The sequence below is a fragment of the Salvelinus alpinus genome, chromosome 26 (assembly GCF_045679555.1).
Source record: "Salvelinus alpinus chromosome 26, SLU_Salpinus.1, whole genome shotgun sequence".
NCBI lineage: Eukaryota > Metazoa > Chordata > Actinopteri > Salmoniformes > Salmonidae > Salvelinus > Salvelinus alpinus.
Window position 1 is genome coordinate 35102880 of NC_092111.1, and position 17751 is coordinate 35120630.

Genomic DNA, 17751 nt, shown 5'->3' on the forward strand with positions numbered 1-17751 from the left:
CTGAACCTTTTAAAAACAAAGGCTTTCAGAAATCCGTTGCGTTTGTGAACCCAGCCTGTAACACGCATTGACATTGTAACTTTGGAGACGAGTTCCCTTCAGATCTGTGTGTGTTTGGACAGTTTTGGTTTGTGTATGAGGGTGATTGCTGTGTGTGTATGTGTGTGTGTTTGGACAGTTTTGGTTTGTGTATGAGGGTGATTGCTGTGTGTGTGTGTGTGTGTTTGGACAGTTTTGGTTTGTGTATGAGGGTGATTGCTGTGTGTGTGTGTGTGTGTGTGTTTGGACAGTTTTGGTTTGTGTATGAGGGTGATTGCTGTGTGTGTGTGTGTGTGTGTGTTTGGACAGTTTTGGTTTGTGTATGAGGGTGATTGCTGTGTGTGTGTGTGTGTGTTTGGACGGTTTTGGTTTGTGTATGAGGGTGATTGCTGTGTGTGTGTGTGTGTGTGTATGTGTGTTTGGACAGTTTTGGTTTGTGTATGAGGGTGATTGCTGTGTGTGTGTGTGTGTTTGGACAGTTTTGGTTTGTGTATGAGGGTGAATGCTGTGTGTGTGTGTGTGTTTGGACGGTTTTGGTTTGCTGTGTGTGTGTGTGTGTGAGAGAGAGACTTGGTCACACTTTTTTTGTTGCCTGTCTATCATTGGGCACAGCTGCTCATGATGGTGGAAGCCTCTCACCTCCCACCTCCCATTACCTGCCCTTTAACGGGAGGCATCTGCTAGTCTTTTCAATTCAATTTACTATCTAATCTGCAGTACATCGAGTTCCCCCTTGTTCTGCCCTCGTTTTGGGTCAAATTAAAGTGATGCCGAAAGTTACTGCCCGAATGAGTTTGACTGATGTCCCTAAAACGGGTGGAAGATCGTCGGACCAGACCAAGGACCTTATGAATGGGCGCTTCCTCCTCTAACTCAGCTGTCAGTCAATCAACCAATGACATAAAGAACCTTGGTTTGTTCCTTTACAGAGGCGAGCAAGATGACAGCATAGCATTCATTCTGCAGCCATTTGTTTCACTACAGTGTCAGATACCCAGATCACCTGCATGAAAAAAAAAGAAAAGACCAAGAAGCACTTTAGTGTGCAGTGCTGACATAACAGGAAACGACAGGGAAATAACACAGTAACAACAGGGAAATAACAGGAAACGACAGGGAAATAACAGGAAATTACAGGGGAAATTACAGGGAAATAACAGAAAATTACAGGGAAATAGCACAGTAACGAAAGGGAAATAACAGAAGACAATAAGGAAATAACAGGAAATGACAGTTAAGTAACACAGTAACGACAGTTAAGTAACACGGTAACATCGCAGTAATAGTACCTAGCTGCTAAATAACTATATAATGTGTGACGAATTGTCTTTAGAAACGATTATATATTACTTATAGCTAGAATCCTTAATGGTGAAACTGTCACATCCAATTGCAATATTGCAACAACAAAGAAGTAGTGCAAAACTGTTTACCCCGTTGCACGACGCTCCTCTGCTTAGTCAACAAAACAAAAACAACGGCTTTAGGGCGGACAGTGGCACAATTTCCCCCTACTGCGAACTCCATCTTTAAAAACGAGGTATAATAGAGGATAATAAGTTATGTAGAAAGTTGTCAAGGCCCTTTTCACCTATTCTCAGTAGCAATGTTTATTCTGATGTAGAATGTACTTCCTTAGAAAGACTGTTTATTAAACAGAAACCATAGCTATACAAGACACCCCAAAACAACACCCACATGCTGTATCTAAGGTCTGCACAGCACAGTACAATGTTTCTAGATGCATGGTGCATGTATGTTTTTATTAAAAACTACATAATCTATAACTGGTACATTATAATGGATGAGGAGGGTATTCAACTTAAAACGAGATAAATCTATCCACTAACATGGCTACTCGTCTCCTCTCTTGTGAACGAAACGTATCACAGAGCATTGTGAAGTTGTCTAACCACTATTCCAGTACACTTTTGCCTGGTGGCTGTTGCCCCGGCCTGTTCTAGGTCACACAGCTCTAGCAGGGGGCACAGTAGGATGTAGTAAGGGATTTACTATCCCCTACACGTTAAGGCCAGGTCTCTTAAAGTGTATTTAGCTCAACAACAAAAAATGATATTCTAGTCTTGCTAGTATCACATTCTAAGAATTTGAAGGAGAAAGAGTGTGAGAGAGACGAGAGTGTTTCTGTTTGGTTTCCAGGGCGACGATGGCAGGTGCAGAGGTGATCACCGTGGTCAGGTGATGTTTACACCTGTCCCTGAGTGGCCACCTGTTACCGCTGTGCGTCTCTCGGGCCAATGAGGGCGCGGTCCCCACTAACAAGGGTAAATGCAGGTCCAAGCACCACTAGAACTATAGAGAAAGTACCATTTGTGAACATGATAACAGGGGAACAGAGTTTGCTTTAGAATACAGGGCTGAAACACCATAGGCACAGTAAAACTATGAATGAAGTAGCAGTAAGAAACATAATTACTTATGTACAGTCAATACATGTACATGTACCTGTTTGCACAACACCTTTAAAGACTGGATAACTATGAACTACGAGCAAAAGACCCAAAAGTTATGTTTTGTGGTTGTCCTATGTAGTTTCTCAAACCTTTTTTCTAAGAACGTTCCAAGTGCATTGTAAATGGTGCTAATGAGAAGAGGTGAAAAGGGCCTTGAATGCTTACTACATAACATATGCTTATTATCCTCTATTATTTATAGTTCTTAATAATTGTTTCTATATAACCAGGAAAATTCTTCACACTGTATATCCTTTGGGCATACGTTAAATCTTTATTTAGCAGCTACATACTAACTATAAACAGGTTATTATGGTGTTGTTGCCATGTAGTTACTGTGTTCTTTCCCTATTGTTACCCTGTTATTTCCCTGTCGATACCATGTTATTTCCCTGTCGTTACAATGTTATTTCCCTGTCATTTCCTGTTATTTCCCTGTACTAACCCTGTTATTTCCCTGTACTAACCCTGTTATTTCCCTGTACTAACCCTGTTATTTCCCTGTCATTACCATATTATTTCCCTGTCGTTACCACGTTATTTCCCTGTCGTTACCATATTATTTCCCTGTCATTACCACATTATTTCCCTGTCGTTACAATGTTATTTCCCTGTCGTTACAATGTTATTTCCCTGTCGTTACAATGTTATTTCCCTGTCATTACCACGTTATTTCCCTGTCGTTACAATGTTATTTCCCTGTCGTTACAATGTTATTTCCTTGTCATTACCACGTTATTTCCCTGTCATTACAATGTTATTTCCCTGTCATTACAATGTTATTTCCCTGTCATTACAATGTTATTTCCCTGTCGTTACCACGTTATTTCACTGTCGTTACCACGTTATTTCACTGTCGTTACCACGTTATTTCCCTGTCGTTACCACGTTATTTCCCTGTCGTTACCACGTTATTTCCCTGTCGTTACCACGTTATTTCCCTGTCGTTACCACGTTAATTCCCTGTCGTTACCACGTTAATTCCCTGTCGTTACCACGTTAATTCCCTGTCGTTACAATGTTATTTCCCTGTCGTTACCACGTTATTTCCCTGTCGTTACCACGTTATTTCCCTGTCGTTACCACGTTATTTCCCTGTCGTTACCACGTTATTTCCCTGTCGTTACCACGTTATTTCCCTGTCGTTACCACGTTATTTCCCTGTCGTTACCACGTTATTTCCCTGTCGTTACCACGTTATTTCCCTGTCGTTACCATGTTATTTCCCTGTCGTTGCCACGTTATTTCCCTGTCGTTACAATGTTATTTCACTGTCGTTACCACGTTAGTTCCCTGTCGTTACCACGTTAGTTCCCTGTCGTTACCACGTTAGTTCCCTGTCGTTACCACGTTAGTTCCCTGTCGTTACCACGTTAGTTCCCTGTCGTTACCACGTTAGTTCCCTGTCGTTACCACGTTATTTCCCTGTCGTTACCACGTTATTTCCCTGTCGTTACCATGTTATTTCCCTGTCGTTGCCACGTTATTTCCCTGTCGTTAACCTGTTATTTCCCTGTCGTTACCCCGTTATTTCCCTGTCGTTACCGTGTTATTTCCCTGTCGTTACCTGTTATTTCCCTGTCGTTACCGTGTTATTTCCCTGTCGTTACTGTGTTATTTCCCTGTCGTTTCCTGTTATTTCCCTGTCGTTAACCTGTTATTTCCCTGCCATTACCCCGTTATTTCCCTGTCGTTACCCCGTTATTTCCCTGTCGTTACCGTGTTATTTCCCTGTCGTTACCGTGTTATTTCCCTGTCGTTACAATGTTATTTCCCCGTCGTTACCACGTTATTTCCCTGTCGTTACCACGTTATTTCCCTGTCGTTACCACGTTATTTCCCTGTCGTTGCCACGTTATTTCCCTGTCGTTGCCACGTTATTTCCCTGTCGTTGCCACGTTAGTTCCCTGTCGTTGCCACGTTATTTCCCTGTCGTTACCACGTTAGTTCCCTGTCGTTACCACGTTAGTTCCCTGTCGTTACCACGTTAGTTCCCTGTCGTTACCACGTTATTTCCCTGTCGTTACCACGTTATTTCCCTGTCGTTACCACGTTATTTCCCTGTCGTTACCATGTTATTTCCCTGTCGTTGCCACGTTATTTCCCTGTCGTTAACCTGTTATATCCCTGTCGTTACCCCGTTATTTCCCTGTCGTTACCGTGTTATTTCCCTGTCGTTACCTGTTATTTCCCTGTCGTTACCGTGTTATTTCCCTGTCGTTACTGTGTTATTTCCCTGTCGTTATCACGTTATTTCCCTGTCGTTTCCTGTTATTTCCCTGTCGTTAACCTGTTATTTCCCTGTCATTACCCCGTTATTTCCCTGTTGTTACCGTGTTATTTCCCTGTCGTTACCGTGTTATTTCCCTGTCGTTACCACGTTATTTCCCTGTCGTTACAATGTTATTTCCCCGTCGTTACCACGTTATTTCGCTGTCGTTACCACGTTATTTCCCTGTCGTTACCACGTTATTTCCCTGTCGTTACCACGTTATTTCCTTCGTTACAATGTTATTTCCCTGTCGTTACCATGTTATTTCCCTGTCGTTGCCACGTTATTTCCCTGTCGTTACCACGTTAGTTCCCTGTCGTTACCACGTTAGTTCCCTGTCGTTACCACGTTAGTTCCCTGTCGTTACCACGTTAGTTCCCTGTCGTTACCACGTTAGTTCCCTGTCGTTACCACGTTAGTTCCCTGTCGTTACCACGTTAGTTCCCTGTCGTTACCACGTTATTTCCCTGTCGTTACCACGTTATTTCCCTGTCGTTACCATGTTATTTCCCTGTCGTTGCCACGTTATTTCCCTGTCGTTAACCTGTTATTTCCCTGTCGTTACCCCGTTATTTCCCTGTCGTTACCGTGTTATTTCCCTGTCGTTACCGTGTTATTTCCCTGTCGTTACCTGTTATTTCCCTGTCGTTACCGTGTTATTTCCCTGTCGTTACTGTGTTATTTCCCTGTCGTTACCACGTTATTTCCCTGTCGTTATCGTGTTATTTCCCTGTCGTTTCCTGTTATTTCCCTGTCGTTAACCTGTTATTTCCCTGTCATTACCCCGTTATTTCCCTGTCGTTACCGTGTTATTTCCCTGTCGTTACCGTGTTATTTCCCTGTCGTTACTGTGTTATTTCCCTGTCGTTACCACGTTATTTCCCTGTCGTTATCGTGTTATTTCCCTGTCGTTTCCTGTTATTTCCCTGTCGTTAACCTGTTATTTCCCTGTCATTACCGTGTTATTTCCCTGTCGTTACCACGTTATTTCCCTGTAATTTCCTGTTATTTCCCTGTCGTTACCCTGATATTAACCTGTTGTTTCTAATAAAGATTAGGAAATTGGTTTAAAAAAACTAAAAGATTAATCTCTGTAACTGACTATAGTCATAGAACTGTAGAGTGGACATCTTATTCAAACTGAAACAAGGAAACAAGAACGCAACAAAATGTGTTAACGTTCTACTGCAGAGAGAGTGAAGCTGTATCGATGTGTTAACGTTCTACTGCAGAGAGAGTGAAGCTACATCGATGTGTTAGTTCTACTGCAGAGAGAGTGAAGCTGCATCGATGTGTTAGTTCTACTGCAGAGAGAGTGAAGCTGCATCGATGTGTTAGTTCTACTGCAGAGAGAGTGAAGCTGCATCGATGTGTTAGTTCTACTGCAGAGAGAGTGAAGCTGTATCGATGTGTTAGTTCTACTCCAGAGAGAGTGAAGCTGCATCGATGTGTTAGTTCTACTGCAGAGAGAGTGAAGCTGTATCGATGTGTTAACGTTCTACTGCAGAGAGAGTGAAGCTACATCGATGTGTTAGTTCTACTGCAGAGAGAGTGAAGCTGCATCGATGTGTTAGTTCTACTGCAGAGAGACTGAAGCTGCATCGATGTGTTAGTTCTACTGCAGAGAGAGTGAAGCTGCATCGATGTGTTAGTTCTACTGCAGAGAGAGTGAAGCTGTATCGATGTGTTAACGTTCTACTGCAGAGAGAGTGAAGCTACATCGATGTGTTAGTTCTACTGCAGAGAGAGTGAAGCTGTATCGATGTGTTAGTTCTACTGCAGAGAGAGTGAAGCTGCATCGATGTGTTAGTTCTACTGCAGAGCGAGTGAAGCTGTATCGATGTGTTAGTTCTACTGCAGAGAGAGTGAAGCTGCATCGATGTGCAAGAGAGTGGAAAACAGAGAGCGAGAGAGCGAGTGAGAGAGCGAGAAAGAGAGAGCGAGAGAGCGAGTGAGAGAGCGATAGAGAAAGAGAGAGAGAGAGAAAGAGAGAGCAAGATAACAAAATAACACGAGTGGAGAGGAGAGATGTTACTCACGTAGGCACTGAGGCACCATTCCGTTCCAGGTGCCGTTGCCCACGCAGGTGAGAATGGCAGGGAATGACAGCTCGTACCCTGGGGAGCAACTGTAGCTCACGCTGGTGCCCCACTCAAAGTCTGTACCCTCCAGGACTCCGTTGGAGATGGCAGAGGGTGCTGCGCAGGTCACCGCTATGGGTGGAGAGGGGAAGGGGGTGAGGGGGGAGAAGAGTGGAGAGAGGGGTGAGAAAGAGGGTGGGTGTAGTGGGAGAGAAGACAGGGAGAAAGAGGAGGAGAGAGGGGAGAGGGAGAGAGAGGAGAGAGAATAGGGAGCGAGAAGGAGAGCGGGGGAGGAGAGAGGAGGGACGAAGAGAGAGAGGAGAGGAGAAAGGGAGAGAGAGGAGGACAGAGAGGGGAGAGAGAGAGAGAGAGAGAGAGAGGGAGGGAGGGGAGAGGAGAGGAGGGAGGAAGTAAGGCAAGTTTACTCTGAGGGGAAGTAATACTTTAATCAATGCTGAATTACTCACTTACTTAACCATCATTATCCCTGTAGGGATATCATGAATCAATTAGGCATGAATCATACTTTACTTAACCCTCATTATCCCTGTAAGGATATCATGAATCAATTAGGCATGAATCATACTTTACTTAACCCTCATTATCCCTGTAGGGATATCATGAATCAATTAGGCATGAATCATACTTTACTTAACCCTCATTATCCCTGTAGGGGTATCATGTTATCAATTAGGCATGAATCATACTTTACTTAACTCTCGTTATCACAGTAGAGTTATCCTGAATCAATTAGGCACGATTTATACTTTATGATTCCATTCATGGCATAAAGGTAAACAGCGAATACACAAGAAACCTTTGGGAAAAGGCCACAGCCGGGCTAACAACTAAAACAACATATTTTCATAATCTTAGGAAATGAAGCCGAAGGAATAATTGTGGCTTTGCCACCCTTAGTGGACATTTACTACCAGCTGTCTAACTGAAACTGAGCTAATGGTATTCTCTCCGAGCACTAGCCTCTGGGTGTCACTAGGCTACCTGGGGTGGCGGGTAGCCTAGTGGTTAGAGTGTTGGGCCAATAACCGAAACCGAATCCCCGAGCTGACAAGGTAAAAATCTGTCGTTCTGCCCCTGAACAAGGTAGTTCCTAGGCTGGCATTGTAAATAAGGCTTTGTTCTTAACTGACTTGCCTAGTTAAATAAACGTTAAATAAAAAATAACTGAGTCCCAAATTGCACCCTATTCCCTATATAGTGCAATACGGCAGAGAGAGTCAAAGGGACAGTTAGTTTGTCTGAGCGCTGCCTGGGAGTCTTGGTGCGCCACAGCCTACGCCACGCTTGAGTAGAAGAGAGGGCTAGGCTGGATGACTCATGTTGCACTCTGTAGAGTGAGTCTCCCTTTCTCTTCAGTGTCTGTTTTTCACATGGAGTTCTGCCAACTACGATATGGACACAGAATACTCCTCCTCTCACTGAACTACAGTAAGTAAAAACAGATATTGTAGGCTTTCCAAAGAATTGCAGAGCGGATACACTCCTTTCAGCAAATTACAGTAACAGCAGATAGGGCTTTCTAGAAGACTGTTCTGTGAGGGTTGGTTTGGGCAGAAACAGGCTTTCCAGCAGACTGTTCTGAGGGGGTTGGTTTGGGCAGAAACAGGCTTTCCAGCAGACTGTTCTGAGAGGGTTGGTTTGGGCAGAAACAGGCTTTCCAGGAGACTGTTCTGAGAGGGTTGGTTTGGGCAGAAACAGGCTTTCCAGCAGACTGTTCTGAGAGGGTTGGTTTGGGCAGAAACAGGCTTTCCAGCAGACTGTTCTGAGAGGGTTGGTTTGGGCAGAAACAGGCTTTCCAGCAGACTGTTCTGAGGGGGTTGGTTTGGGCAGAAACAGGCTTTCCAGCAGACTGTTCTGAGAGGGTTGGTTTGGGCAGAAACAGGCTTTCCAGGAGACTGTTCTGCGAGGGTTGGTTTGGGCAGAAACAGGCTTTCCAGCAGACTGTTCTGAGAGGGTTGGTTTGGGCAGAAACAGGCTTTCCAGCAGACTGTTCTGAGAGGGTTGGTTTGGGCAGAAACAGGCTTTCCAGCAGGCTATACGATAGACAAAATACTCTCACCAAATTACAGTAAAATAGTGCACTATTTTGGAAAGCCTATCACCATGGATACAGTCATCTCACAGAATAACCGTTACAGCTTTCCAAAAGATGGGGTTGGTTTGGTCAGTAACAGCACTGTGGATAGACTTTCCAAAAGAAGAGGTTGGTTTGGTCAGTAACAGCACTGTGGATAGACTTTCCAAAAGATGAGGTTGGTTTGGTCAGTAACAGCACTGTGGATAGACTTTACAAAAGATGGGGTTGGTTTGGTCAGTAACAGCACTGTGGATAGACTTTCCAAAAGATGGGGTTGGTTTGGTCAGTAACAGCACTGTGGATAGACTTTCCAAAAGAAGAGGTTGGTTTGGTCAGTAACAGCACTGTGGATAGACTTTCCAAAAGATGAGGTTGGTTTGGTCAGTAACAGCACTGTGGATAGACTTTCCAAAAGATGGGGTTGGTTTGGTCTGTAACAGCACTGTGGATAGACTTTCCAAAAGATGGGGTTGGTTTGGTCAGTAACAGCACTGTGGATAGACTTTCCAAAAGATGGGGTTGGTTTGGTCTGTAACAGCACTGTGGATAGACCTTCCAAAAGATGGGGTTGGTTTGGTCAGTAACAGCACTGTGGATAGACTTTCCAAAAGATGGGGTTGGTTTGGTCAGTAACAGCACTGTGGATAGACTTTCCAAAAGATGGGTTGGTTTGGTCAGTAATAGCACTGTGGATAGACTTTCCAAAAGATGGGGTTGGTTTGGTCAGTAACAGCACTGTGGATAGACTTTCCAAAAGATGGGGTTGGTTTGGTCAGTAACATCACTGTGGATAGACTTTCCAAAAGATGGGGTTGGTTTGGTCAGTAACAGCACTGTGGATAGACTTTCCAAAAGATGGGGTTGGTTTGGTCAGTAACAGCACTGTGGATAGACTATCCAAAAGATGGGGTTGGTTTGGTCTGTAACAGCACTGTGGATAGACCTTCCAAAAGATGGGGTTGGTTTGGTCAGTAACAGCACTGTGGATAGACTTTCCAAAAGATGGGGTTGGTTTGGTCAGTAACAGCACTGTGGATAGACTTTCCAAAAGATGGGGTTGGTTTGGTCAGTAACAGCACTATGGATACTAGGCCTATTCCTTATACTATATAGTACCCTTCTTTTGACCTGGGCCCATTGGCACCTGATTGCCTAGTGCACTACTTTTGACCAGAGCCCATTGGCACAATATCCCTTATATAGTCCATTACATTTGACCAGAACCCATTGATTTGGAGGGTAGTGATTAAATGAATCAGCTGACTATAAAAACAAACACATTAGTCTCAATGGAGCTTTCTGATGATTGGCTGCTCTTATTGCCATCTCTGTGTCACAGTAATAAAAGCAATAAACGTGTAATAAATTCCCAAATGTTGTATTAATATTCTGAATTAGTATTGGACACGCTTGGTAGCCACTCCATTGAGAGTGGACCAGTTTGGCTTGTACTAAGCTAATGAATAATAGGTTTATGCAGAGTAGTTTCACAACTCCAGTGACACAACAGTGGTGGAGAAGGTCTCCAGCTGCTGTGACGGATCCTCCATTTCACAGGCGTTCTCACATACAGTATACAATACCAGTGCATGCAAGCACGCACACACACGCAACTTTGTGTTAAAAGGCAATGTTAGACTTTCACCCATCCACCTCCATTAGGCTACTTTCTATTCCACACGTCAACATCCACATTCACAGATCTAACTGTGCATCATAAGAATGTACGGCACCAAGATATCACTCTGCAGCTGTTACATATGTATGCATAACAACACACTTTCACACAGCCAATAAATGGAACTACCACCTGTACAAACAGATGGAGATATGTGTTGATCATAGTTGGTCCAAGATTGGTCCAATTCTATGCATGTTGAGAAAGCGTGTTATGAAGAGAAACCTTGTCTGCCTGCCCATATAGTGTCAGCAATAACAACTACAAGACAGGATGTTGGTCCTACAATAACAAACCAAAGCAAACTGATATGCTTTATTTAAACCCTTTTCTCACCGTGGCAGCTAACAGGACACAATGATATATGGGCTACCGTTGCTAAGGGCAACAGTGTGGAAAGCAGGAGGTGTGCAGTGTTACTGTGAATAAGCTATAACAATCTGTAGTGAAACTGGTGGTGATTCCATAGGGAACACACGCCAAGACAGCTCTGTTTTAGACAATGGGGACATTGATTAGTTAGTCCCTAAGACTTGGCTCATTGAAATCTATTCTAAAGTGTAGATACACATATTCAAACACTCAAATTGAAGTAGTCAGGGGAACAAACCAACCAAACAAAGTGTTGCTGGGCCCTACCTTTGAAAGATGCTATGATGCCAAAATGTTATTAGATATGTTCCACAGAGCATTGTGGGTAATGAAGTACATTATGCTACACATGTGTTGCTAGGTCTTACCTTGGCAGGATGCCATGATGCCACTCCAGGTGCCGTTGGAGGTGCAGGTGCGTACGGCCGAGCTGTCAGCCTCCATTATGTATCCCGGCGCACACAGGAATGTGATGTTCTGACCAATAGCAAAGTCCTCTCCATACCTCATCCCATTGGCTGGAACCCCAGGGTCGCCACAGTTGATCACTGTGATTAGACAGAAAGAAGGAAGGAGGGAGGGAGGGAGGGAGGGAGGGAGGGAGGGAGGGAGGGAGGGAGGGAGGGAGGGAGGGAGGGAGGGAGGGAGGGAGGGAGGGAGGGAGGGAGGGAGGGAGAGAGGTAGGAAGGAAAGAAGTAAGGAAGAGAGGAAAGAAGGAAGGAAGGAATAGAGGAAAGAAGGAAGGAAGGAAGGAAGGAATAGAGGAAGGAAGGAAGGAAGGAAGGAAGGAAGGAAGGAAGGAAGGAAGGGAAGGAAGGAAGAGGAAAGAAGGAAGGAAGGAAGGAAGAGAGAGAGAGAGAGAGGAAAGAAGAAAGGAAGGAAGGTGGGAAGGAAGGAAGGAACGAACAAAGGATGGTAGGAAGGAAGGGGACAAAAGAGTAACTCAGTGACACAGTGTACTCTGTTACACCAAACAAATACATACATAACAAAGAAGACATTCCCAGTCTGGACACTCAGTTGGCTTTCTGGCTGTTGTGTGACAGACACGGATATCTATGACGGCGGTCGAAGTGCAATTTAGGCCCCATTGTGGGTCCGGCGTAAGATGTAACTGGGGCTGTGACAACAATCGGTGGGAAACCTAATCCACAAATCATCTGAAATGACCAATTTATGCAGCCAGCAACAGAGATATCTCCACTGATGAGATACCACCTCGCCTCTTTTATTCAAAATGATAGATTTCACTATCACCGGGAAAATCAATAGCTGTGAGCTGTGTTCTCATACGAGGGTCTCCTGGGTTTAACTTCCATAATCAATTCTGTCAATCTCTTACGACTATAACTCCCTTCTGTTCTGTGGAGGACGGAGAGCAGAGAGCAGGAAGTAGAATGTTTACGGTCTCCTTGGGAATTCAGATGACAAGGTAACAGAAACACATTAGTAGTTCTGTGATCAGTGATCACCGTGACTGACAACAAACCCCAAAAGTACTTTACATTTAATACATTTTTAATTTCGGATTGATTTATGTGGTGCCCTTATCAATTCCGGAGTTACCGTTTTCCATAAATGTTGTGTCTTTTGCTTAAAAAAACTAAAAACATGAGAATGAAGCTTCGGGAATCAATCATCGGAGGGCTAAGCTCGTAAACATCTAGGTGGTGTGGAAAATGTCTCGACCAAAATGCTAATGTGACTCCACCACTGGATAGAAAATACTGCATCACCCTTCTCTGCCTGCTCAATAAAACACATGTAAAGACTCATCAACCAGTACTACTTTAACACGTTACCTTTTGTTACTTTATTTCTTTATTTTTTTGTTGGTATTTTTCTTAAAACTGCATTGTTGGTTAAGGGCTGTGTAAGTAAGCATTTCAACTGTCTACAGCTGTTTTATTCGGCGCATGTGACAAATACAATTTGATTTGATGCCACAGGCAAGGGATGCGTCCCAAATTACACCTTTCCCTAAAAAGGTGCGCTACGTTAGCCCTGAGACTATATAGGTAACAGGGGGCCATTTTGGGACACAAACCAAAGGTCTCTTTGAAACGCTGTAGGCAAAGCATTCTGCCTGTTTAAGCATATATGGGCACTAAGAGGCATACGATCAAAGGCAATGAACCTAGCCTGGAGGAACGAGTATGGTATATAACTGTCAAGGGGTGATATGGACACAGGCAGGCAGTAGTTTATAGATCTGGTAGTCCATTCCTGAATGAACTGAATCTGAAACACCAGGTGAGATAGAGAGGAATTATCTACCTGAAGTGGAATAAGTCTCTCTGTCTCTCTCTCTTTCTCTCCCAGCTAGCACATTTGGTTCCTTGGATGTTGTGGGAACGTGTTTTTTTTGTTTCACATAGTTTGTGGGAACGAAGTCATACATTTCCTGACCGATAAAACTGAAGTTTTTTTTTAAACATTCGGTGCAGAGAAGTGAACATTTTGACTGTTCTGGGAACATTTATTTTAAGGTTTCAGGAAGGTTCTGAGAACGTTTTACTCTGGTTCATTGAACGCTCTGAGAAAGGAAATTATAGGTTATTTGGAGGCTTTAAATAACTTCCTTGAAGATTCAAACCTATAATCTGTTCTCTGTCCATGGAATTAGTCCACTGCGCCACCAGGATGGAGGCTAGCATGCCATGTTTTTACATGTTAGTCTATTCAAACAGACCCCCATTTCAAAGGAAACGAGCACTCATTAAGATCAGGTGTTGCCAGTTAGTGGGTGTGGCCAACACACCAGAACACACTTAACAAGATAGAAGATAGAGTTTTGCTGTTGCTGAGAACTGAATATATATGTTTTTAAACAACATTCTTAGAACGTTCTCTGAATGTTTCTAACATTTTCTTGTGCTTTTTATGGAACGTTTTTTTTATGTTCTTGGAACAATTTGAAAATATGACTTTAGAACCATGAGGAAACCTGTAGGAAACGTTAGGCTGAAGTACTGAAATTCGCACAGAAGAACGTTGTTTCTTAATGTTCTCTGAACTACATGAGAACACGTGTCAATGTTAATGTGCACTGTCCCTGTAAAAATAAAATTAACTCCAACTCAACATTCCCAATGTCAAACAAATTCGAGAACATTCCTAGAACATTACCAAAATTGAAATGTAACCATGTTTGAACTTTAAGGAAACATTCTGTAATGAAATACCAATAAAATAAAATAAAATTGTCAAGTTCGGTCTCTCGGTCTCTCTTTCCCTCTGTCTCTTTTTCTCCCTCTGTCTCGCCCCTGGGCCTAGATTTAAATCAGATTGACACCCTGGCGTTGTCTACTCAACTGAGAAGGAGCTGAAGAAGAGGGAAGAGCTTTGGAGGGTATGGTAATGTGTACAAGGTAACAGAGAGGCACAGAGGGATTGATTTTCTTATCTTGCTGGAGCAGGGACACAGGGCTCTTCTGACCTCTCTTCTCTGTCTCAACCCACCAGTCACTGTGCGTGTGTGTGTGTGTGTATGTGTACGTGAGACCCCTTCTCTCGCTGTCTCAATCTTTAACCCGAAGGCTACCTAAAATATTGTCTCCTCTTCGATCCCTCTCTTACACTGCCCGGAGAATTCCAGTCATAAACAACCCACCCGTCTTAACACGAGAGGAGCAACTTCTTGAAATGTCATGACAACAGGATGCGAGATTAAGATTCTGGAATAGTTCCAAATGGCCCCCCTATTCCCTTTATAGTGCACTACTTGTGACAAGGACCCATAGGGCTGTGGTCAAAAGTAGTGTACTATATAGGGAATAGGGTGCCATTTGGGACACAGTCTATCTTCAGCCTCAGCCCACTAATAGAACCAATCCCCCATCTATGACTCTGTATCACATATCAATAGGTCCCATACACGAAAACCAAAGATCACAATCGAAATACATCGTAAAAAAAAACATTATGGTGTTATCAGTAGGAATTTTCAAACGTCCCTGTTCATAAGCACAATGGGTAAGTCCAGGGCCCTAATTTATAAATGTTCTGATCTAGTATTCTTTTTGCCTGTGATATCATAATGAATAAGATTAGATAGACGTGGGGGGGGTCTGATCTTAGATCAGCACACCTACTCTGAGACGCTTTATGAATGCGGGCTCTGATCCCACTTACTGCTGCAGTTCAGGGCAGTGAGGTTGGTTTATGAAGACTTACTGCTGCAGTTCAGGGCAGTGAGGTTGGTTTATGAAGACTTACTGCTGCAGTTCAGGGCAGTGAGGTTGGTTTATGAAGACTTACTGCTGCAGTTCAGGGCAGTGAGGTTGGTTTATGAAGACTTACTGCTGCAGTTCAGGGCAGTGAGGTTGGTTTATGAAGACTTACTGCTGCAGTTCAGGGCAGTGAGGTTGGTTTATGAAGACTTACTGCTGCAGTTCAGGGCAGTGAGGTTGGTTTATGAAGACTTACTGCTGCAGTTCAGGGCAGTGAGGTTGGTTTATGAAGACTTACTGCTGCAGTTCAGGGCAGTGAGGTTGGTTTATGAAGACTTACTGCTGCAGTTGGGGGCAGTGCCAGACCAGGTGGCGTTGGCCAGACACTGACGTGTGGTGGAGCCGGTCAGCAGGTAGCCATCCATACAGGAGTAGGTGACAGAGTGGGAGTAGGTTGTGCCGTCCAGCCGGGACACACGGCCGTTACTGGGGGTCCCCGGGTTCCCACACTGCACCGCTGGAGAGAGAGAGAAGGGGCAGATAGAGTTTGATTGAATGATTGGTTTTATGTGATAATTCAAAAATACTTGTGAAGTTGTTTCATCATATACTAGTACACCGAGTATACAAAACATTAAGAACACTTTCCATGACACAGACTGACTAGGTGAAAGCTATGATCCCTTATCGATGTCACTTGTTCAATCAGTGTAGATGAAGGGGAGGAGATAAGGCTAACGTTGGATTTTTAAGCTTTGAGACAATTGGGACATGAATTGTGTATGTGTGCCATTCAGAGGGTGAATGGGCCAGACAACATTTTGAAGTGCCTTTGAACGGGGTATTGAACAGTAGTAGGTGTCAGGCTGCTGGGTTTTTCACGCTCAACAGTTTCCCGTGTATATCAAGAATGGTCCACCACCCAAAGGACATCCAGCCAACTTGACACAACTGTGGGAACCATTGGAGTCAACATGGGCCAGCATCCCTGTGGAACGCTTTTGACACTTTGTAGAGTCAGTGCCCACGATGAACTGAGGCTGTTCGAGGGCAAAAGGAGGAGGGGAGGGGGGGGGGGGGGGCACTCACACTTGGTGTGTTTGGATTTAGATTTGGGCAAAGGGATGACTAGAATAACATTGTTTAATAAATTATGACTTACAGTTGAAGTCGGAAGTTTACATACACCTTAGCCAAATACATTTAAACTCAGTTTTTTACCATTTCTGACATTTAATCCTAGTAAAAATTCCCTGTCTTAGGTCAGTTAGGATCACCACTTTATTTTAAGAATGTGAAATGTCAGAATAATAGTAGAGAGAATGATTTATTTCAGCTTTTATTTCTTTCATCACATTCCCAGTGGGTCAGAAGTTTACATACACTCAATTAGTATTTGGTAGCATTGCCTTTAATTTTTTTAAACTTGGGTCAAACGTTTCGGGTAGCCTTCCACAAGCGTCCCACAATAAGTTGGGTGAATTGTGGCCCATTCCTCCCGACAGAGCTTTTGTAACTGAGTCAGGTTTGTAGGCCTCCTTGCTCGCACACGCTTTTTCAGTTCTGCCAACACATTTTCTATGGGATTGAGGTCAGGGCTATGTGCTGGCCACTCCAATATCTTGACTTTGTTGTCCTTGAGCCATTTTGCCACAACTTTGGAAGTATGCTTGGGGTCATTGTCCATTTGGAAGACCCATTTGCGACCAAGCTTTAACTTCCTGACTGATGTCTTGAGATGTTGCTTCAATATATCCACATCATTTTCCATCCTCATGATGCCATCTATTTTGTGAAGTGCACCAGTCTCTCCTGCAGCAAAGCACCCCCACAACATGATGCTGCCACCCCCATGCTTCATGGTTGGGATGGTGTTCTTCGGCTTGCAAGCCTCCACCTTTTTCCTCCAAACATAACGATGGTCATTATGGCCAAACAGTTCTATTTTTGTTTCATCAGACCATAGGACATTTCTCCAAAAAGTACGATCTTTCTCCCCATGTGCAGTTGCTAACCGTAGTCTGATTTTTATATGACGGTTTTGGAGCAATGGCTTCTTCCTTGCAGAGCGGCCTTTCAGGACTCATTTTACTGTGGATATAGATACTTTGTACCTGTTTCCTCCAGCATCTTCACAAAGTCCTTTGGTGTTGTTCTGGGATTGAAATGCACTTTTCGCACCAAAGTACGTTCATCTCAAGGAGACAGAACGCGGTATGACAGCTGCGTAGTCCCATGGTGTTTATACTTGCGTACTATTGTTTGTACAGATGAACGTGGTATCTTCAGGCATTTGGAAATTGCTCCCAAGGATGAACCAGATTTGTGGAGGTCTACAATTCTTTTTCTGAGGTCTTGGCTGATTTCTTTTGATTTTCCCATGATGTCAAGCAAAGAGGCACTGAGTTTGAAGGTAGGCCTTGAAATACATCCACTAGTACATCTCCAATTGACTCAAACAATGTCAATTAGCCTATCAGAAGCTTCTAAAGCCATGACATCATTTTCTGGAATTTTCCAAGCTGTTTAAAGGCACAGTCAACTTAGTGTATGTAAACTTCTGAC

At 43.7% G+C, this 17751-nt stretch overlaps 1 protein-coding gene across 2 annotated transcripts in view; it reads right to left on the reverse strand.

Annotated features, from left to right (window-relative positions):
• Window positions 1-17751, reverse strand: part of LOC139555242 (CUB and sushi domain-containing protein 3-like) — a 773621-nt gene that overhangs the window by 40669 nt on the left and 715201 nt on the right. For both annotated transcript variants that reach the window (XM_071368883.1, XM_071368882.1), the window contains exons 58-60: window positions 15527-15703; window positions 11383-11562; window positions 6825-6998 (exon numbers count right to left, since the gene is read on the reverse strand). In XM_071368883.1, the coding sequence (XP_071224984.1) occupies window positions 6825-6998; window positions 11383-11562; window positions 15527-15703 (531 nt within the window). The remainder of the gene's footprint in view (window positions 1-6824; window positions 6999-11382; window positions 11563-15526; window positions 15704-17751) is intronic.